This window comes from Zerene cesonia, chromosome 14 (genome assembly GCF_012273895.1).
Source record: "Zerene cesonia ecotype Mississippi chromosome 14, Zerene_cesonia_1.1, whole genome shotgun sequence".
Classification (NCBI taxonomy): domain Eukaryota; kingdom Metazoa; phylum Arthropoda; class Insecta; order Lepidoptera; family Pieridae; genus Zerene; species Zerene cesonia.
The window spans coordinates 4,041,453-4,063,874 of record NC_052115.1 but is presented as its reverse complement, the minus strand read 5'-3'; the positions used below and the strand labels follow the sequence as shown (position 1 = coordinate 4,063,874).

Below are 22,422 nucleotides of genomic sequence, written 5' to 3'. Positions count from 1 at the left end.
TTTATCATGAGTATTCATATGAATCCTGATACAAAGAAATACTTAAAACCCTGGACTATATTAATATTATAGAAAAAAATTGTATCCTTAATTCAAACTAGCTGTGACCCGCGGTTGAAACCGCGTAAGCGTGCTGCGTAACCGTATCCCGTAGGAATATCGGTATAAAAAGTGCCTATGTGTTATTTCAGTTGTCCAGCTATCTACGAAGCAAAATAGTATTATTATTCACCAATAGATGTCAGGAAAAAAAACACGAATAAAACACGAATATGACATTATTTCAGTTGTCCAGCTATCTACGAAGCAAAATAGTATTATTATTCACCAATAGATGTCAGGAAAAAAAAACACGAATAAAACACGAATAAAACACGAATAAAACACGAATATGACATTATTTCAGTTGTCCAGCTATCTACGAAGCAAAATAGTATTATCATTCACCAATAGATGTCAGGAAAAAAAAACACGAATAAAATACGAATATGACATTTTCTAAAAAAAATTTCTAGCTAGATCGATTTATCGCCCCCGAAACCCCATGTATACTAAATTTCATAAAAATCGTTGGAGCCGATTCCGAGATTCCAATTATATATATATACAAGAATTGCTCGTTTAAAGGTATAAGATTAATCACACAAGACATGAATTCTTTGGTTCTATTAATGATTTTATTGAAAACTTACCCTTGAATACGTGTGTTGTGAATTCGTTGTCTGTGGTGAGTGCGGTGAGCTGTGATTTACGTACGTCGTGTTGTAATTGGACGTCGGTGGATCTAGCTGTTAATAACGAAACATAATATTAATAAACTTATCAAAAAATTTAAGATACATATTTGAAACGAAATGAAAACATTAATAAAAAAAAAAACCTGAAAAATACAACACGTAACCAACAAAACAATTAAGCTTCTGAAGTGAAAGCGTTGCAGCAGGTGGGTTCAAACAAAATAAGCAGCTAACAGTGTGTTTACTCCACTAACCATCTAGATATCGACCATGCCTGTGCCATAATAAGAAATCGTTCCAAACAATTATTGCTCTCTCTAAATAAGTACGTAACAAAATACATCTATACAAAAAATAACAAGTATTGAATGTAACGAAAGGCATGCCAAGGAACTTGAACATAACAAAATCTGAACGCGTTTAGTACATGTGTTTTTCTAGGCAATACGGTGCTACATTATAAAAGTATTCTTAATTTTAAATTTACTTTTGATTATATGTATTTAATCGTGATGTTTTTCTAATTTAAAAAATACTTTTACAGCAGCACCGTTTGCAGTGAAGTGAGAGAAAAGGAACATTTTAAGCAAAGCATTATGACCATTATCCCAAACTATTTATATTTATAGATACGTAACCGTGAATAACTATCTAACTTTACGGGTGAAACGTACGCGTCATAAAGTACGCTTATTCGGACCACGAGCGAATTTTGCATATCTTTTTACGATTTTCGGAACTCATTATCAATTCTAAAATAGTTTAGCTGTAAATATACTTATTTTTTGTATTTAGGTTTAAAAGTGTATAAAATTTAAAACAAATAGTATATATACTTATGCAAACCATGTTATAACAATCGGTCATAGACAATTTAACGCTTAAATATAGCACTCTCATTCGAACTCCGCAAAAAATATACAACTACCCACACATACGTTACTAAACATTTCGCTCGCAATCCGACATCAGTAGAATAAGTATATACTAAATATTTATTCATTTATTTCAAAAAAAAAGAAAAAATATATAGAATTGAATATTGTGTGTAATGTGTCGTACATTTTCCGCGACCTGAACGTGCGCGGTCCACCCGGACTCCACGAGACTCTGCACCAACTGCGCCCAGTCCTTGGCCAACGTTACACCAATGTTACACACATTTACTTATGCCACATACAAACGCCGTGTATGCTACTATTTGTTTTTATGTTGTTATCTTGTTTATATTATACATATTGATTAATTAGTGTTATTTATTGTTATATACAGTACAATCGACTTTAATGAATTGCATGATGTCCTTAAAATTATAAATTAAATAGTCGATTTGATAATTTTCTAGCTGACTGCAAGTTGCAATATTCTTAGAGTCAAACTTACATTCTTTGGCACATTCTTCACAGGTTACACACGGGTGTAACAGCTTGATAGCTTAGTATGAGTGATAATGTAAGTTTTCTCTTAACGGCGAGAGTGCACTGAATGGAATAAATAATGTTTTTTTTTCAATCATTACTCAAAGAAGTTAGTTCATACCTATATTCAATATTCCAACAATTTTTCGATTAATTTTAAAACAAATAGTAACACGCACCGGTGATCGGCAGCAAGTTAGTCACAATAATTCATTTAAATACGTTGTTCTTAATATAATTAAACATTAACAATAGATTATTTTTTCGAATTATCTATACGTGCATTTATTCAGTGCTGCGATTCTATGCTTTCGTGTCGGGGTATCTCAACGGTGAGTGATCATTATCAGTAATCAACTTGACTGAGTACAATTTACTTCTATGAATTAATTGTTTTAGAAGCTTCACATTGCTTAGTTAGTTTCTAAATTTACTCACAACTCCCTGCTATTCCATTGAAGCATAGAAATTTTAAATACTCATAAATAATTAAAGGTATTTCCCCGCGCACTCATCAGGTTGTGTGCCATCGTAGAAGTTGTCACACTCACATCGAATTCAACCTCAGTTTTTTGCAGTATAGATTTTTATCGAAGCATACTACGTTCTTGGTGAAATAAACAAGAATAGTATTTGTCCGTTTTTTATCTCCTTGGAGCGATACTCTTCTTTCCATTAAAAATTTTAAATCAGAAAGAGACACTTTATGTACGTAATATATTAATAATTAGAGATTTATAGATAGTCCGATGAAAGGATTCTTTATTAGGTTGTTATCCACCACAAACGACAACGTCTTTTGTTAATTATAATGGCATCTTTATTTTTTAATAACAATTTGATTAAAATATGTACAAGTTATTATGAGATGTTTAAGCGCGTATTGTATATATTATCAAATGAATACCAACCATTGTGATTTGCTCGAAAGGTTGTAAAAGCACTGTGTGTAGATTATTGTAGTCAGTCTGTGATGATTCACCAACAGGACTGCCCGGACTGTGCGCCATCTGAAAGAAATATCATTAAATGTGGATTATATGAATATATCTGTATATGTATATTTAAGCAAAATTTGTATGTATATTAAAGCAAAATTTGACCAAGCAGACCAGATTCTATAATCCCGGTGCCTTGCCATAATCTAAAGATTTCAATAAACATAAGCTTCTTTTGTTAAACCTGTATATGATCTAGATATTATTTTAAAAACTCACTGTGGGTGAAGGTAAATTTATGTTTGATGCGGACGAATAATGCGAGGGCGGACTACAATGCGACTGGTAGCTCGATGCGAGCCATCCGTGGTCTAACGGCGACATATTCTGGAATCATTCGTATGAAAACTTATTAATATTGGTATTAAATTATGACATAGAGCGCGTTTGTGTTACAGGCGGCGTGAACATCTCAAATCAATAGTTTTATGTGGTTTAAATAATTCCAAAAATTAGACAGATGGTGCTTCATTACATGAGCTTTGGTTTTCCTATTGATCTGAGATGATGGCGTTAAATCAACTTATAATAATTAAGCAGATCATGCATTTTAGCACTTAAAAAACAACTGTAAAGATTAATAAAAAAAAAACAATATAAAGATGTTTCTTTTGCCAATGTGCTGATGAGTTACTTCGCATAATGACATGAAGTTTTCATGCAATTTTTTTTATAATGGTCGTTTGCCGCATTAAGATATAAAGCGTTTTCTCGACATAGTCAATTGTTAGTAAAACCACTTAGCTTAATTGCACATATTATCATAATAGTAGTAAAATTAAAACGATGAAACAATGAGCATGTAAATATTATGATATTTTTTATAGTATACTATAAAACAATGCCTAGGCAATTTTAAAGTAACACACACTGGCTCTTAAAGGTGAGGACTCGGTAAGGGCTAATTGTTGAGTGTGTAATTAAATTTTTGTAGATATGACAAGTGACATCAATAACATATAATATTTTTCTTTGATTTAAAATGAATAACTATACTAATACCATCTTTTTTGTATCGTTAACATTCGATAAGGCCCCAGAAGATGGGTAAGGCTTTAGTGAAGAGTATAATTATAAGGCTGTAAAGGACTGGCATTTTGCAATTTCTGAATTATTGTGGGTTTCAAAATGCTAAATTGGATTAATCAAACCGATAAATTTAAATACATTTGGAGTTTAGAAAGTACATTTTTCCTTACATAGTAAATAATAATGAAGTGAGTCAGGCTCATTTTGTTACATATTCAACGCAATACGTATGATGTTGGTAAAGCTTTTAAAACTGCATATAAATAAACTAAATTATAATGAACAAGATATTTCTTTCGTTTGAAAGATTATAAGTTAGCCAATGGTAGCTAAAAATAAAGATCAAAGCCTCAACCTCCTTACTTGATAAAGGTTATTGGTACACTTTATGGAAAAACATAGTAAAAATATAGAACGTACATTTTCTTTTACTATATCCTTAAAACTTGTAATTAAATTTGAATAGTTTTAACATAACAAAATACAAAACGAATATGAGTGCCATATTATTTTGTTATTAAAAACTACGATGTCATTGAATAAATCGCGAATATGTTTTTCTATATAGTGTACATACTGCTATATCTTGTGTGATATATATAAAAAATGCTTTGGAATAGAATAAAAATTATAACAGATAAAATTGTGCTTTCATTTGAAAGTAGTATAAATAATATTACTCAATAAGATAGTTTATAAAAACGATGTAAGTATATAAATTGAGTAAAGCATGCAGTCGAAAAAAGCTTTCATTTCGCATTATTTTCGTAGTAAGAATAGAAAATTATATACGTAGGTTAGTTCATGAAATCGATATGAAAAAAAATTAGTGGTTTTTAAGCACGAAGGCGATTATATGCGAGGATGAAAAATATTTTAACTGTTACAAAAGAAAACGAACCTTACTATGATGAAGATAATTATTTGTGTTTGGTACAGATAAGTGATTCTGAAATAAACAAAAATGACTGGTGTAGAAAGCAAATAAACACAACGAAAATAACAACAAAAAATGTTAAACGTAAAACGAAATCTATAACATTATTTCACGTACTACTAAAAGCAACCTCTAATAAAAAAAAATAAAAAAATACTAATTATGCGTTGTTTCCCGCTAAATTAATGTTAATTATATTTATCTGTGACGCACTGGAACTTTAACTAAGGTTATCTTGCTAATGGCGTCAATCTTTTAACGGCATATTTTACCTATATAAATATTTATACCTTAAATATTATTTGTGAATACAAATTCTTTATTCCAGTTCAAAATGATGTATGATCTATACACACAAAACACTACTAAAACATCACACAGCATTATTGCAAAGACAACCACAGCCAGAAAGCCAGAGGTACCTAACGTACATCTACAAGTTATTGGGTTTATTCTTATTGCGCCTAAATAAACTATTGAAACACAAATTTTCACACAATACTTTTTTGTGTTATACTAGTTAATACCGATCCGTACAAATAAAATTATTGTGTCACAGTGTTTTGTAGCGGCTGTAAACGGCTTAACCGATTTTAATGAAATTTTCTGTATACATGGTAATTCTCAAAATAGAATATAGTTGTGATCTAGAATCCCTCCGAATATCGTTTTCCATCTCAACCTGTGTTTCCCTTCTAAACCAAAATTATAAGAGAATATTTCGGCATATACACTTCCAGCAAAGGGCCTCCGGCCTTTTCCTCACCCTTCTCAATTCAATTTCTTTATTCAGTCCACCAGTCAATTTCTTTATTTCTTCATTAATTCATCTTTCATAATGAGAAGGTATCATATATGCAAATGTTCATGGGCGGTGGTAGTTGGTTTCCATCAAGCAACCCACCTGCTTGGTTGATATAAAAAAAAAACAAAATCAACATTGATCTCCTTTTGCATATGTTTTTGAAAGAAGGCCTAGAATATTTTTCTTTACTATTCAAAAATAACTATTTATTCTTTACGATATTACTAGTGCATTAGATGTGAGGTATGTAAGGATTATTTATTATTTTTTATTTTATCTATTTTGTGCCATTTTATTTCTCTTCAAGCCTCCTATTTATATATGCACATTTTCGGTAAAGTTATCATAAATTGTCGGTGTATGTTATTTTTTTATCTGTTTGGTATAAAACTATATTCCGTAATCGTATATACTTTGTTAAATAAAATATATTTTACCTGTCTTGTTAAACTGAATATTTTCTTTATGTTATCTGTATTGTACTTGTAAATCATTATCCATTCATAGAAAATACACATTCTCTATGGTCCGTATAACAAAGTGCCATTCATTTATTTATGTACTTACATACGCAATATATAATAATTAATAATGCACTATTCATATCATCATATCCAACTACTAGTACCAAATCGATCTATATTCTATACTCGTATACCAAAGTTTCATACAGAATCGACGACCACGAATACACCAAAGAATTGACCCAAACACTTTTGTAGTATACACATAGCGGATTCAAAGAAATACCCCCGCTTCTAAAATCGACTTGACGGATCACATTAGATTTTATTCGGTAGTTCACTGCTTTCTCTATAGTGGAAGTTGGAAATAACACACGCTCTACAGACCTAAGGTATGCGTAAATGTATTTTCTACATAAAAAAATTAAATCAGGAGTGTTTGCGTCTACACGCCGATGATTTTAACGTGTTTTTTTAGATAAACGTACGTTCGGAGAGCTTCTTTTAGTGTTTAAGAAATGCAGAATGAGTTAGTTCGGAATAATTTAATTTCAGCGAGTTGACTACATTTCTGATATCAGTGTTTTTACCTTACTCTTAGGAAACGGCTTTATATTTGGTAGGTGAGACAGTAGGTTCTATACTTTTTTTACTCATAGCTGATAAGGGCCAGGCAAAACAATGTTCGCCGGATGTCGCTAGTACAGTATATTATTATACTTAATGTTTCTACGATGAATACTTGTAGTTATTAGAGTAGATATAACCGCACACGTATACGTAATGTTACCATTTGATTGATTAATGTATATCATAAGACACGGTTCGTTGTACGCCTAACAATGTGTATGACTCTACCGTCTTTTGTTGCCTTCCCTTCTTTTTTCTTTCACGCGCTTCTTTTAAACGATATCATTATTATTTATGATTCCGATTATTTCGTAATCTCCTCTCCTCCCTCTCATATTTGAGTACAAAACCATTGTGCGCGCATTTGGCCAAACAAAGATGCCGATATTTAGGTATATGCAGTACGCACACGCTCCCACTAAATAAATAGTATTAGTATTAGATTTATATGGGTCGTAGTTTTAAGTTATTTAAAACTGTACTACAAGTTGCCCAAAATAAAATAAACTACGTACTTGCGTGTCGTAGAGGGCGTGGTCGGGCGCGTGCACGCCGGGCGGCGGCACGGTGGCGCCGACGGGCGAGCCGGAGGCGGGCGACAGGCCGCCCGTCGCCGGCGACACGCTGCCGCCGCCCGGCGACGCGCCCGGCGAGCTGGGGCTCTGCAACCGAACGCACCGCGTGAGACGCGCTACCCTTTTTACAACTGAGCCAGTGGTTCGCCTGGTGGTAAGCGATCACCACCGCCCATGAACATTTGCAAAGGTATTGCCTCTGCGAATGCGTTGTCCTCTTTTAAGGGGTAAGGGAAAAGGAAAGGATTGATGGCTGGAAAAAAGGATTGGACTGGGACGGGAGAGGGAAAGAAAACGATCCTACTAGCTCCATACGTATACTTCCCGTTCCCCTGTGATTTCTAGGATATGCCTTTTCTATGTGTTCAAATTAAATGCAAATCGGTTCTGTGAAGTCTTGAATATGTTGCAGGCAGACAGACTTTCACATTTATATAAATTAGTAAGTATAGCACTCAGGGGTCACACGGGGTAAATATCCAACGGTGAAAGAATTATAGATATCAAAATTCGTTCGCCGTTTCAACACAAACTTCCGCGATTTCAATATTAGTAGCATGAGCAGAACTGGTACGGATAGGAGATACACACATATCGGTGGTGATGGTAGTCGGGCGAGGCGCGGTGCGGCAGGTAGTGCGGCAGGTGCGGCGGCGGGAAGTGCACCGAGGTGAGGTCCGGCAGCGAGCCGCCGGGCACCTGCAGCTCGCACGCGAGCCCGCCCGAGCCCTTGCCGCCGCCGCCGCCGCCCCCGCCGCCTCCGCCCCCGCCGCCGTCCCCCCCGCTCTCGTACACGCTGCGGGGAAGAAAACCTTATTAACAATCAGATTATATAAAAATCGGTCAAGTGCGAGTCGAACTTGATGCTAAGTGTAACGTACACACAAGTTAAGGAGTAACTGTTGGTCACCCATTCAAATTACCGGGCAACAGAAATATATCATCTGTGAACATTTTAACTGTCTAACTGGTAAGTATTACGCATAAGACATACAGCTTGGTGGCAGGGGGACGGACAGAAAGACAGACTGACAGACTGACAGATAGACAGACAGACAGGATTTTAAACCCCCTTTGGAAAATGATTCGAAAAATGTATTCGAAAAATATTTACGTTAATAAATAGTAAAAAAAAAAAACAATTGAATACGCGTGCCCGTCTTCGTAATTCAATTGTAAACAAATATATTTTACTGAACAAGTGTTTAGCAATTATTAGAACAGTATATTAATATTCTGACAGTAATTTATAATAAGTTATCTCATTACATTTTATCATCCATTACATACAAAATAGAAATCAATCATGTTAATTACATTATTTTAGATATAGATTGTTTTCTAACTATTACAAACGCGTTTTTATTTAATTTTTTTTTCCGTAAAGACGATTGATTTGTATTTACGGTAAGTTATTTATAAACATACGTACTGTTAAGATTAAATATAACAAATATTTATTCTAAAGATTATATGACATAATAGTTCAATTCCATAATGAATTGAAATTAATATTCACATAAATAATCTAATTAATCCACGAATAGAATAACTATAAGAACTATAAGCCATTCTTGTTAAACATACCAATTTATTATACGCCCACTCATTTACAACAAACGTGTAAAAGCTGTAATAAATGCATAATCGACAAGCGACCCGGCTTTTCTTGGAAATATGTTAATACACCATAACAAATGATTATGAGGAATCTATGCTTGAATATATTAAATAATGAGTCATAATATTCTTACTTATTATTGTTTGGTATTCTTGGAATTTCACACGACGATCGGGGTCGATTCGTTGGATTCATACCCAAAGTCGCCAACACGTCGAGGTGCATATTTGCCGCTGAAACGGAGACACATTTCATTATTATCATTCAGTTCGCCTTATTGAAGGGAACAAAAGGCCGTTGAGTCATACACATTGTCGGCATACAACGAACCATGTCTTGTGATGTATATTAATTAATACCACTCGCAAAGTGGCAACACTATTAATCTTGTAGGAATCGACTAACACTATAATATTAGAAAACTTTGTTTACTTTTTAAAATAGCCGAAAATTTTTTATGACTAGTTTGGGTTTAAAAAAGTATTTATTTAAAGATGTGTGAATATAAATATGATATAATTTAGTGTGTTCTTATCGCATTCTATCTAATAAGCATAATTTTATGGTAGAAATGTGAAAACAAAAAGTAATTAGTGTCATTTCATACATGATGTATTTAAACGGCAACAATTATGGTATTTCTTGCGATAGATAATGTTATATGGTTCAAAGTTTTCCTGTAAAGCATATTATATCTTTGTATGATGATACAATGTGATGTCAAAATTGGTACCATATTTTTATTTCAATATATATAAATATTAAACTTATTGTTTTTCCTCACATTATAATTTATTTTTGTGAGCCACAACTTAAAACTTCATTCAATTACATAATGCACCACTCATTTGCCTTATACATGTATTACTAAAATTAGCCTCATAATTATGTTATATATTTAGCTCATAGTGGCATTCTTCCTTTTGTGAACTCTGAACACTATAACATATGTAAAAAAATTTGTTTATTATTGATGAATTTGAGGATAAAACTTTTTAAAAATTATGATTAAAAATACAATTGCATGTGCATCTTGAAAATCAACCTTAATGTCTAATCGTGAAGGTTGAGTTAATGTTATGTCAAACATATTGCGATTTATTCGACTTCGAACGACTTTAAAAAATGAGTTAAGATGATCTATAAAAAAATGCGTATCCATACATAGATTCTCACCTCTCCTATGATTTTGGTGTGGGTGCAAGTGTGGGTGGGCGTGGGAATGCAATGGATGGTGCGGAGAGAGCGGGGGCGCCGCGACCTGTTGCTCCCCGCACGATTGGTGTAATGCCGAGTCTGAGTTCGTCCTGCGCCAATTACTATCTGGTGGTGGGCTGAAAGAAATGCGATTTTAATGAAAACCAACTCTATGATATACACGTGAGAGTCGTTTTAGATAGAATAAATGTAATGTGGATTCCATAATTTCTATATGCTTGTTTGCATGCAGTCCTTTGGTACTGGCTATGAAGGAAGTCAAATAAGGGGTGCAATCATTGTCTTTGCGCGCTTACTTGTTACTTGGTCTGTATGGAGTTGCAACTTGCAACATATTCGATTGGGAGGATATCTTAGATATATATTTCTTTTTTTGATTCAGTGTAAATTGTAAATGTTGTCGTATTTATTTCATTTGAGTTAAAAAATTTAACTTAAATATATGCATGCATGGCGTATGCCAGTAGTGACGTCAATAATATAATGATTCATTATTTATCCAAATCTCTTTGTTACAATAAATATCAAATCATCCGACAGCGCTAGAAAGAGCGTATATTTTTTTTTTTTTGTGTAGGTTTTTAATTGAATGTAGGTATATTAAATGAAAATAATTAAATGGAACGCTTTGTAGCGTTAACATTGTTTTATCGATTTGAGATTCGCGTGGCGGGGTGGCTGATTTGATGAGAATTAATTGTAATTGTGACGCTGGCTATAATCAATACAACTAATAAATGAAGAGTATGGATTTTTGGCGCCTAAATTATTTACATTAAATTTTTCTGCTTTTAAAAACCTACCATTAAAAGTGGTTTCTAAACCGAGTTCAACCGAGTTCAAAGTGGTGAAAAAAATTTTAAGTTAACCTATTCTAACTACAAGTCCTTCGCCCGCGGCTTCGAATGCCCTACAAATTTGTTTATTTCGTGGAAAGAAAGAAAGGCAGTAGGAGATTTTTAACGACTTTAGATGCGTATCGTTTTAAAAAGGAGGAGGTTATCGATTTGATATTTCATTTTTTTGTCTTTGTTATATGAACTTTTTTTTGACTGGGTGAACCGAAAGCCGTTGCCTCCCGTGTAAATTTGGTCTAGTTCTGACATTTTGCATTTTGTTGAAAATAATTATTACTAAAACAAAAAACTTATTTAGAAATCTCATTTAAATACATTTCCATCTCATTTAACTATAATGCGAATTTATTTTTATGCCTCGGTACTACTATAAATATTATATTTTTGGGTCTATGAAACGTCAATATTGCATAGCAATTACTACATTATAATAAACATTTAATGTACAGAAATGGTCTGGTAATTGTTTTACTATAGCTATAGACAGCATGTTTAATTTTTAGTAAACTTGTAGATTATACTAGCCAAACGTATTAAATGCCACAAGCCGTGTACACGTTCAAATTATAATTTGGTATCGTTTGACGTAATCGATTGCATGCTATGCGGTTTCGTCCTCTATTCAAATAGGTAAGAAGTATATAGTCCGTTGACCCTAAACTGTGGCTACAGGATCAAGTCACTTCCAAGTACAGACCAATGCCGATGCAAATTGTTTCCTGTTCATATTTGTCATAAGCTCAAACAATAAATTTATTAATTATGAATGAGGTTTTGCTCAAATGAATGACAATGGGAACTTGGTCATACTTGCATGTGTTTTAGTGTTGCACAGAAAGTAGACCGTATACATTGTCTTAGGTAACACTAGTTGTGCCGCGCGGTTTCAGGCGCGGTCGAAGCCGCGGGCAAATGCAAGTATTTTTCAATACTTCACGTTTAATTCTTGTACATAAGCTACATCACTGCCAAGCATCCTTAAAATCCGTTCAGAAATCCAATAAACACTATAGATTTATAGTCAAACCGGAAAATAAATTTGTAATAATATATCGCATAATTTCATAGCATAAAGAAACCTGGAAAACATTACTTTCATTGACCTCACAAATAATCCTTGGCTATTAAGTCCCTTTTACTTTTAAACAATGACGTGTTGCTATAGGAAATTAAAAAAGGTTACCGATTATTTTGACTTGATATTTTAGTAAATGATATTATTGTAGTATGGAGCGTAATCATTCGACAATCTGGATAATATTAAGAGTTCCGTATCCAAAAGGGTAAAACACGTCCCTGTTACTAAAAAATTCACTAACCGTCTGTCTATCTATACGTCCATTTGTCATCTGACTTATATATCATGAACCATGATGGTTAGACAGTATAAATTTTCAGAGATGATGTGCCTACTTTTTGTTGCGGTTTTAAAAACAAATAAAAAATCAATGTAAAGCAGCGGTTAGCACGGTTATAAACTGGATGGATGACCAAGTTTTTGCAGAGCTCTTTAGTTTATTTGTGCTAAATCGTACGTGTCACGAGTTCGACTCGCACTTAACTGATATTTTATTGGTCCTGTAGTTCAATCAATCAAACCGTTAAGCTTAAGCTAAGTTATAAATTTCATTATTGGGGTTTTGAAAAATCTCCCTTACACTCTAAACAACTCTTCATAGATAATATGTTTGACGATAGATTTAAACGATATTTCAAACAAAAAATTTCCCGAATTTTGTAACACATGATAATAATGTATTGACAAGCTTGATGTAATCTTATTACTTGTGTCAATACTCCATAATGTAGGAGCTTGAACAAATATCAATTCGTGATTACTAATAGTAACAGCACACAAAAATAAATTTCCTATACAAATAAAATAAAAATGTGGAATAAAGCATCACTACATATAAAACAGTTGCTCCCCACTGCCAGTCTTTATGTATGCTTAGATACTTAAAACTACGAAACTTATTTTGATGTGGCTTTTTTTAATAGAAAGAGATAGAGAAGAAAAGAATTCAAGAGAAAGGTTTCTATGTGTATATCATGCATAATCAAACCAATGTGAAGTGGGTCACTAGTATCAAAGTAAAACCAAACTCAGCATGACCATAAAAAAAAAATCATCTTAAAAGACCTAATATCTCTAATTTGACGAAGTGTCAGTACTTTGGATTGCGCCGTTAGGTTTTTATTTCTAACTTTACTCATATGGAGAGCCTTGATTTTGCTATTGCTTATTTACAGATTTTATTTTATTTCAATGTTTCAATGCATATTATACTCAGAGAGGAAATAAGTCTTCATTGTAAATGTATGAAAAATTTATTTTTAACCAAGAAATTCTCGAAATGAAATGTATAAAATTTGCTTGTAAAATATTGCTTACCTAAGATATACAGTACTTCCATATGGACTTGTATCGTGCTTCCGATCTGCCGGCCTCCGCATAGGTCCAACGGAAGACGAAGCTCGCCCCCGTTGCCCCGGCGACCGCGGCGAGGGGGACATCCCACCGCTTCTCGCACCAGACATTGCATATTGTGTTGGTATTGTTGATTCCTCTGGCTGTTGGAGCAAAAAAAAAACACATTTCATTATGATCAAAATTTTCAATGTAGTTTGCTATCAAGTAGCATGTTAATAAATTAGACAATAAATAATAATAACACTTTAACTTGAATCTAACCAATTTCTAGAACAGCAAATTATTTTTCAAATAATGTTTAAATAATACTCCATTATATTCAATATGAATTAACACTGATGGTAAGATTAACTCAAAAGCTTAAGGCAATCTACACATGCTACATTAAAAAGTGTAAATAATATGACAAACATTCCCATAGACCTTCAAAAACAGCTACTTTCATAAAAAAAGAAAAACAAAATATTAATAAATAACAACACATTATAAACTTTATTTCAATCTGCATAAGGTACAGTATAGAACATGTTTTTGAAGTGTTTATAAGGCAAACAGATGATGGCATGGCCATGTATAAAACCTGGAAAACACATGTTACAAAATAAATAAAAACTGTGAGCATCCAGATCCAACAAATAATTGAAGTACTATGATAAACTATGGACAATCAATAGACAATAATTTTTATTACATTGCTGAAAACAATAAACAATAAATTATAAATTTTAGCAACTCTATTAATGTTTACTAGACAGTATATTTAAGTTGAATGTAAAATAAATATAACTTAACTACTAAAAAAATAGCATACAGTATAAGGGTGGCCTCAAACAAAAATAATCGAAATCAGCGAGTTGACAACACACTACATATTTTAAATGCAGTTTCGAAGGAATGAGAAACCTTTATGATCTCTGGTTGAGTAGTGGGTGGTTGCGGTGCTGCAACATTAGGAAGAGAGCCACTTCGGAATGAACCCATTGTCTGTTGGTTTTGTACAATCTGGGGTTCAACACTCTCAACCAACTCTGTAGTTGCTTTTACACGTGTTCTTCTACTATTTGAATTTACCTGTAACCATTTAGGTTCAAGATTTTTCTTTCCCTGTATTCATTACCACAACACTAGACATAAGCCTATTATGGAAAACATTCAATACTAATCAAAAAATAAATATTATCATAATTTATACTTAATAATTAATTCGATAGAAAAATGAGTATTAGGATATCGATAAACATCCCGAGACCATAATAGTACTGAGATAAATAATAGCACCTTAACACTGATAGATAAACAATAACAGAAATATTCACTGTTAAGAAAAACTATGTGTGAGGAAATTGTTGTTTTAAATATTTCTTAGATGCTGGTTTATTTATTATGCTATGGTGTAAGAGAATATCATATAACAAGAATATTTCTAGCTATTTTGATGCAAACAGTACATAATAAAAAAAAAATGCTATATAGATATTGTTTTCAATTTGTTTTTATGAAAAACCATAAAATATTTTAAGTCGCAAAAAGTGAATTATTCTAGCGATTATTGTTTACGTCGGCTAGCACATTTGACGGCCAGGAAGCGATTGCCTGAGTAAATAGGCGATTCGCGACATACCTTATTGGTTGCGTCGGAGACTTCACGCATAATTTTTTCAAATGCAGCTGTTTCCTCTGCCTGCTTTTGATTATGAAGGGCTATTTTTTCACTAAATTTCCTAGGATTCGCCATGATGATCAACAAACATTTATTCTTCTCTTTTTACATCACAATTTTCTGCGCTCCTAGAACCAAAACGCGCTTGCCTGTCAAAGACGACAGACAAAAATTGCCAGATTGCAAAATCAAAAAAACAAAAGACAATGTATAGAGAATATAACACGCAACAGATAGAAATATTAAATATATAGAATTTAAGACAAACGGATTTAAAACGCGATTTTTCATTATATGTATCCGTTAATAAGTCCTTGTATCCAGCGACCTTTTTCCGGAATAAGTAGGGAATTTAAGGTAATCCACATTAATCGCTGACGTTTTGTTTCGCGTTATATATGTAAAAACATGATTTTAAGTGTTAACTATTGTGGTATTGTGAGAAGTTATTGTGCACAATTATCGTAAGATTTATTTGTACAGATCAATAAAAATAAACTAGTTAATAATGATGACCATTCTGTTTATTTATTACGTTTACACGTTGAATATGATTGGTAAAACTTTAAATAAAGAACATTTAAACAAACAAAATATAAATCGCTTCATTGAAAATTATGCCCCCGCCAAGACGAGCCTAGCGAAGCGCAAAGACACTATCTACATTTTACCCTCATAGTGTTGGTTTCGATGTACCAGTTAGTTCGTATTCTTAGTATATGATATCAATAATAGATTTATTAAACACTAGCTGCGCCCCGCGGTTTCACCTGCGTAAGTTCGTATCCCGTAGGAATATCGGGATAAAAAGCCTATATGTTATTCCAGTTGTCCAGGTGTCTACGTGCCAAATTTTATTGCAATCGGTTCAGTAGTTTTTGCCTGAAAGAGCAACAAACACACACACATCCTTACAAACTTTCGCATTTATAATATTAGTAGGATTAAAGTCTCAATTGAATAGTTCTAATACTTAAGATTTTAATGATATCCAAAATACACCGATTTCGCCACCGACACAACGATGATCATCACAATATTTGGCTACTGAAGGGTAGCGTTAAAAAGCTGCAATTTGCAATGCAATCTAAGTTTAGTACACCATTAGTAGTTACCAAAAAAAAATCATTTTTTTTTTTATGTCATAGCGGGCAACTTAGCTGGTGGTTCGCCTGATGGAAAATGATCACCACCGCCCATGAACATTCGCAAAGGTAGTGCCTCTGCGAATGCGCTGCCCGCTTTTAGTGGGTAAGGGAAAAGGAACGGATTCATGACAGGAAAGAAGGAATGGACTGGGACGGGTGAGGAAAAGGAAATAGGCCTCCGGCTCCCCCACTCACCGTACTAAACACAGTGGCATGCCACTATTTCACGCCGGTTTTCTGTGGGGGTGTGGTACTTCCCCGGTGCGAGCTGGTCCAATTCGTGCCGAAGCGTGCTCGACTCCCACAATAAAAATCTATATCATAAACATAACTTTCACCCTCTAAAATGAGTTACGTTACTTACTTCAGAAACTAAATATTCCCGTCACCTCCACAATAGTAGTGAAACGGCGAAGCCATGCATTTTTATTGATATGCAGAATTTATGAAGTTAGGGTCGATAAAATTAGGCCGTGTAAATTCAGAAGCTTGGCTCTACATTAGGTTTGATATCTTTTTCACATGAAATATATTTGGTGGGATAAAGTTTGATCTTTAATGTTCTGTGCCAAAAAAGACTACCTTTTGTGAAAAATCAAATCGATACCATACTAAATGTTAGGTACATTGTACATGCCCCCCAGAAGATCGGCGTAAAATAGGTCCATATGCTTTTCCTTACCCGTCCCAGTCCATTCATTTATCCCTCTCGTCAATTTGTTTTAATCCCTTTCCAGTTTAAAATCGACAATCCATGTGTATAGGCGTAAGATCTGCAATCGACCTTACGCCTCTCCAAATATTCATGGCTTCAACCATCAGACGACCCACCAGCTCCATTGCCGATGATGACATATAAAAAGACTATGAAAAACCAGTAAATATCATCAAACTATAATGGTAAATATGTGAAAATTTTGTTGCTCAATGTCAGTGTTGCTAGCTTTTGTTGTCATGTCAATGTCAGTGTTTTTGTCACTCACTCGACAGTTGGCAGAATCAGAAATGGTTCGGAAAACGCTCGAAACTGGTTACTCGTTCCTAAATGAAAAATTTTATAAAAAAAAGAAACTCGTACTTTCTTTTTTCTTGTACAAATCGGAGCTATTTTTGTTGTAATGAATATATTATTAAGTGCGTTGTAAGAAGTGTTATTGTTATCTAATTATATAATTAAATTGCAATAATATAATATAAGAAAACTATATATATATAAGATTTAATTTTACTCTTAAAATGGAAGAAAAATATATTTTATCATTAGACATAGGGACTACAACAATACGTGCTGTTATTTATAATACTCGTACTGAGACAGTAGCCAAGGAAGTAGACAATGTAAGTGTCAATAAAATATTTAGCAACTTTGTATTGGTTTTGTATGCAGGCCATCATTTTCTATTTCAATAATTAAATTACTGCATAGATTTAGAAGCCATGTGTAGATGTTTATATAACTGCATCTGTTACTATGTAATTGTTGAGCTGAATTTATTTTGCAATTAAATATCATGTTCATGTTCAAATTAATAACTACTGTTGTAACTATGATGGAATAACTGATTTTGAATGTAGCAAACAAACGCGAAATATTGTATAAATATTTTTAATTTCAGGTAATACTGCATTATCCGCACCCTGGCTATGTGGAAATTGACCCAGATGAATTATGGAGATCTGTTGTGGATGTTGTAAAGAAAGCATTAAATAGTATGTTAGATGTTGGATCTTTTTTAAAAATTCTGTCAAGTATTTATAAGTATAGGTCGTTCCCCCTGAATTACCTATACTTTTAAACAATGTTACAATAAATTAATTAGGTTCTAAATTAGTAGCGTAATTTTTTATTTTTTTTTACATGGTATAATTGAAATATGGATTTGTCAATAGTATAGAGCTTAATTCAGTATAGTTTTTACTATGAAGGTTTGGCTTTGATTTCTTGTAGTGGAGATTACTTTGTGTGTAATTTTATTCTTTGGTGTATGCAGACTAGCCACAACATATGACCACAATTAAGATCTCCTTTATTGGAAAGTATCTGCTTCTACATTATCATTCAGAAAGTAGTTGAATTAGAAAAAAGCACAGAATTTCACACTCAAATTTAAAAAATACACTATCAAATCAATCTCATAATGTATTTGTTTCTCCTAACAATTCACAAATATACACTCACATAAAGAATAATTAAACATTTGGCTGGAAACTGGTGTTTGAAATGGGTATCAACCACTATCACAGATCACCAAATCCTCAACCTCAGTATCAATTAACAATTACAGAAAAATAACTTGCAAAGTACAAAAGTTTGTGGTGAGGCATAATATGATAGTATGTGTGTATGTATAAGTGTGTATTCTAGCATGAGTGTAGATAGTATTAGGTGTGCAATTATTTCTCACATTTTTTTAAATGTAGTTTAATGTACTGGAAAAAGAAAACTTAAATCAAGAGGTTCATTATAGTTCATTTCTATTTTAAGCATTTAACATTCCTACAGAAAATTGTTCTTATCATTCTTATCATGAAATAGAATCTGAAATGAATGATTTTTTTTTTATTATTAGTTTGAATCAAAGTATTACAACAAAGTATTTATTTATCAAACAGGTGCAAGTTTAAGTGCGGGTCAAATTACTGCTATGGGCATATCAACACAGCGCAGTACTTTTATCACATGGTCAAAAGAGACTGGTAAACCTTTTCAAAGATTTGTGACATGGAAGGACTTGAGAGCGGACAAATTGGTCAAACAGTGGAATGATTCTTACATTTGGAAGGTATTTAATAGAACTTAAGAACACTGTATTACGAAATTATTTTACTATTGACAGTGTTGAACACAAACATGTTTTTATCACTTTAGTTTTGGTATTAGTTTGTGGTTTTTGTTTCAGTTTATAAAGTTTGGTGCATATATGCTTTTTATTGTATCAAGGAGTAAAAGATTTAAAGCTGGAAGTGTTTTTAAGTTTTCTAATAATCAGGTAAGCAATATTACACATACATATGCATGCATAATAATTTTAATCATATTTAACATCCCAACAACCAGCAAATATTACTATATAAGAGGTTGTTAAGCAAGGTCATATTATCTAAATGTATTACTTAAAGATGATTTCTTGTAAAGATCTGACTTAAAGTTTTTGTCCCATAAACTTAAAGATAATGAACAAATATTTAACATCCTAATTTACATACTATGTGAACTTTGTATCCTTGGAGTTTAAGTATTTCTTAATCTTGTTATTTGTATGTGTTGTAACTACAAATAATTTTCATTTAGTAATGTTTTTTTCTAGAAATTTGTGATCAGTTACAATATAATTATTGATTATATATGATTTTTAAAGAGTACATCAATTTGATGGGCATAAAAGAAATGATCTTTAAATAATTTATTATTAATGTGTCATATGATATATAACCTGCATTACAAATAAGTTTCAATTAAATTCTATTGCATTAATGGTAGGTGATAATTGCCTATTGTAAAGTGTTTGAAATATACCATAGCATAGATTGGTTCTGATACAGTATATTTTTAAGAATAGTACAAATTTCCTTTTTTGTTGTAGACAACATTAAGATTATATTGGGCATTACATAATATACTTGAACTCAAGACTGCAGTGGAGAGAAATGACGCTATGTTTGGGACTTTAGACACTTGGCTGTTGTATAAAATGACAGGTAATTAAGAAGATAAATAATTGCCCTTTTTTCCCGCTTTATTCAACTGCTCAAGGAAAAATGTGATTTGCGTCGTAAAATGTTTTTATTTAGCGCACAAGTTGAAACAAAGAACAACACTTAATAAACACTTATTTTAAATTTAGTTTGAGAATGATTTTGTATTTTAAATTACATGTTTGGTTCTTAACATTTAATTACTTTGTAATAATGAAATGAAACGAAAAAAACAAAATTTTCGGCATTATTAGATTGAGATTAAGTAGTAAAATAATATTATTATGTATACATAATAGTACAATATAATATAATAGAAATTGTATGATATTATGTTTGATATTCAAAATAAAGACTATCATCATGGGCTATTAAAATCCAAATAAAATCGATTCATGTCAAAGATTGCTCTACACTTAAAAAAATATATTTTTATTTTCCTGTATTGTTAGAGTTGCCTGGTAGAGATCGCTACCTAGCGATAAGGCCGCCTTTCGGTATTTAATTTAAGATTTTTGTACGCCTGTTTATTTTTTGTTTTTTTTTACGCAATAAAGAATTTTCATTTATTTCATTCATTCAAAATATAGACAGGCTTAAAAAACTAAAAGGTTATTTGTGCCTTTGTATGTTTTAAATGAAAATAAGCGTTTGAGGAACTCACGGCTCTGAAATACTTCTATACTATCATGACTTTCAAATTTCTTTCAGATAGCAAGTTGCATATGAGTGATGTGTCATCAGCGTCCGCCACTGGTTTTTTCGATCCGTTCACAATGCAATGGGCGGGGTGGGCCATGTCCATATTTGGTATACGAATGTCCATGTTGCCGACAGTCGTTGATACAGCGGGCGAACATTTTACATGCACTGCGAAGGAGATTTGGGGACATCCTATACCGATAAGGTGTTGTGTAAGTAGATTTAGTTTCGGAAATCTGTATATTTTTTGTTTAATAATAATAAATAATATATTTTACATACAATAACACCTATAATCACCATACACCAGGTACAAACACACACACACACACACTTACAAACACAATTTCCTATAAATTATTAATACATATGCAAAATCTAACTTTTTCGAAATGTAATTATATTAAATTGTTTATATTACTAATTATTAATTACTTGCCAATTTGCGTGAGAGTCGATTCTTAAGCGTAATCGTAATTCAATTAAGATAATTCCCTAATTCGTTAAAAAGAGAATAACGTTACACATTACTACAGGAATTACAATAGAACACATAATGTATGGACGCCTCCTGATGACTTTTGACCCCCTGATTATATTCTCAAGAAGATATTCAAGAAAACTTTGAAGACATATGTTTTGCGTATACCCAGAACCCTGCTCACCCTTGACAGTGTAAAATTACTATCAAGGAAGAGCGGGATTTTGGGTGTCGTCATATCTACGTGGTGTAGAATGGATGGAAACCTGTGGAACATTTTATAGTGGGGAGCCCCCGAGTGCGGATTTTGGGATTGACTCGAGCTCGTCAAATTATTATAAGCGAAGGTATCTTACCTATTGCTAGGTACCTCCAGAAAGTGTGAGCAGTTAATTTTGGTGGGTGCGCTCACAGAAGCCGTAGGGAATTAAAAAATATCTAAAATTCTCAAACGTTACGCTCAAATCGTCAGTTTAGCGAAATTGGACTTCTTATGTTGTAATTGACCACTAATATCTTTATTTGACGCGCTCGAGTCATATTTTTTGAAATTTTTACCCTTTTTTCATAGCCACGAAATTACCATCTAAATCGTGATATTAGTGTTTTTGGTCTACTTTGTATGTTTACTTTTTTTTACACATACATGATGTGACAACTAATATTTGTTCATAGTCGAAACATATGTTTGCATCCTTTTTAAAATACAACGAAACAATGTAGAAATCATGTGAGTTGCCTTGAGAAAATATAAAGTGAATATTATTTTTGTTTTTTTTCTGAGATTTTATTTGGTCATTTCCTGTCGTTTGTGCAATCAAATAACAACATGTAATTTATAAAAGATTCATGAATGGGATTTATATTGTATAAATTTTGTGTTTCTGTAAGCATATAATATTTTCTATTGGCGCAAAGATGTATGCATGAACATGTATGTATACCTAGTCTTGCCATAAATATTGTAATAAAGAAAAAAGAAAATTGTTAACTGCAAATAACATTTATTACT

The 22,422-nt window shown here is 32.6% G+C and overlaps 2 protein-coding genes across 5 annotated transcripts in view; one reads left to right on the top strand and one right to left on the bottom strand.

Moving 5' to 3' along the window:
* Positions 1-15,537, bottom strand: part of LOC119831966 (CREB-regulated transcription coactivator 3-like) — a 19,640-nt gene extending 4,103 nt beyond the window's left edge. The window contains exons 1-12 of one of the 4 annotated variants that reach the window (XM_038355542.1): positions 15,345-15,537; positions 14,627-14,794; positions 13,685-13,863; positions 10,391-10,548; positions 9,348-9,447; positions 8,185-8,389; positions 7,534-7,680; positions 5,084-5,131; positions 3,373-3,480; positions 3,067-3,165; positions 1,800-1,868; positions 693-788 (exon numbers count right to left, since the gene is read on the bottom strand). In XM_038355542.1, the coding sequence (XP_038211470.1) occupies positions 693-788; positions 1,800-1,868; positions 3,067-3,165; positions 3,373-3,480; positions 5,084-5,131; positions 7,534-7,680; positions 8,185-8,389; positions 9,348-9,447; positions 10,391-10,548; positions 13,685-13,863; positions 14,627-14,794; positions 15,345-15,458 (1,491 nt within the window). In that variant the 5' untranslated portion in view covers positions 15,459-15,537. The remainder of the gene's footprint in view (positions 1-692; positions 789-1,799; positions 1,869-3,066; positions 3,166-3,372; positions 3,481-5,083; positions 5,132-7,533; positions 7,681-8,184; positions 8,390-9,347; positions 9,448-10,390; positions 10,549-13,684; positions 13,864-14,626; positions 14,795-15,344) is intronic. The other 3 variants (XM_038355539.1, XM_038355541.1, XM_038355540.1) reach the window with 3 other exon arrangements.
* Positions 15,538-17,529: 1,992 nt separating this feature from the next.
* The window catches only part of LOC119832037 (putative glycerol kinase 5), a 9,660-nt gene continuing 4,767 nt past the window's right edge, over positions 17,530-22,422 (top strand). The window contains exons 1-6 of the mRNA XM_038355623.1: positions 17,530-17,869; positions 18,148-18,241; positions 19,145-19,314; positions 19,432-19,521; positions 20,116-20,230; positions 20,939-21,141. Of these exons, the coding sequence (XP_038211551.1) occupies positions 17,768-17,869; positions 18,148-18,241; positions 19,145-19,314; positions 19,432-19,521; positions 20,116-20,230; positions 20,939-21,141 (774 nt within the window). The 5' untranslated portion in view covers positions 17,530-17,767. The remainder of the gene's footprint in view (positions 17,870-18,147; positions 18,242-19,144; positions 19,315-19,431; positions 19,522-20,115; positions 20,231-20,938; positions 21,142-22,422) is intronic.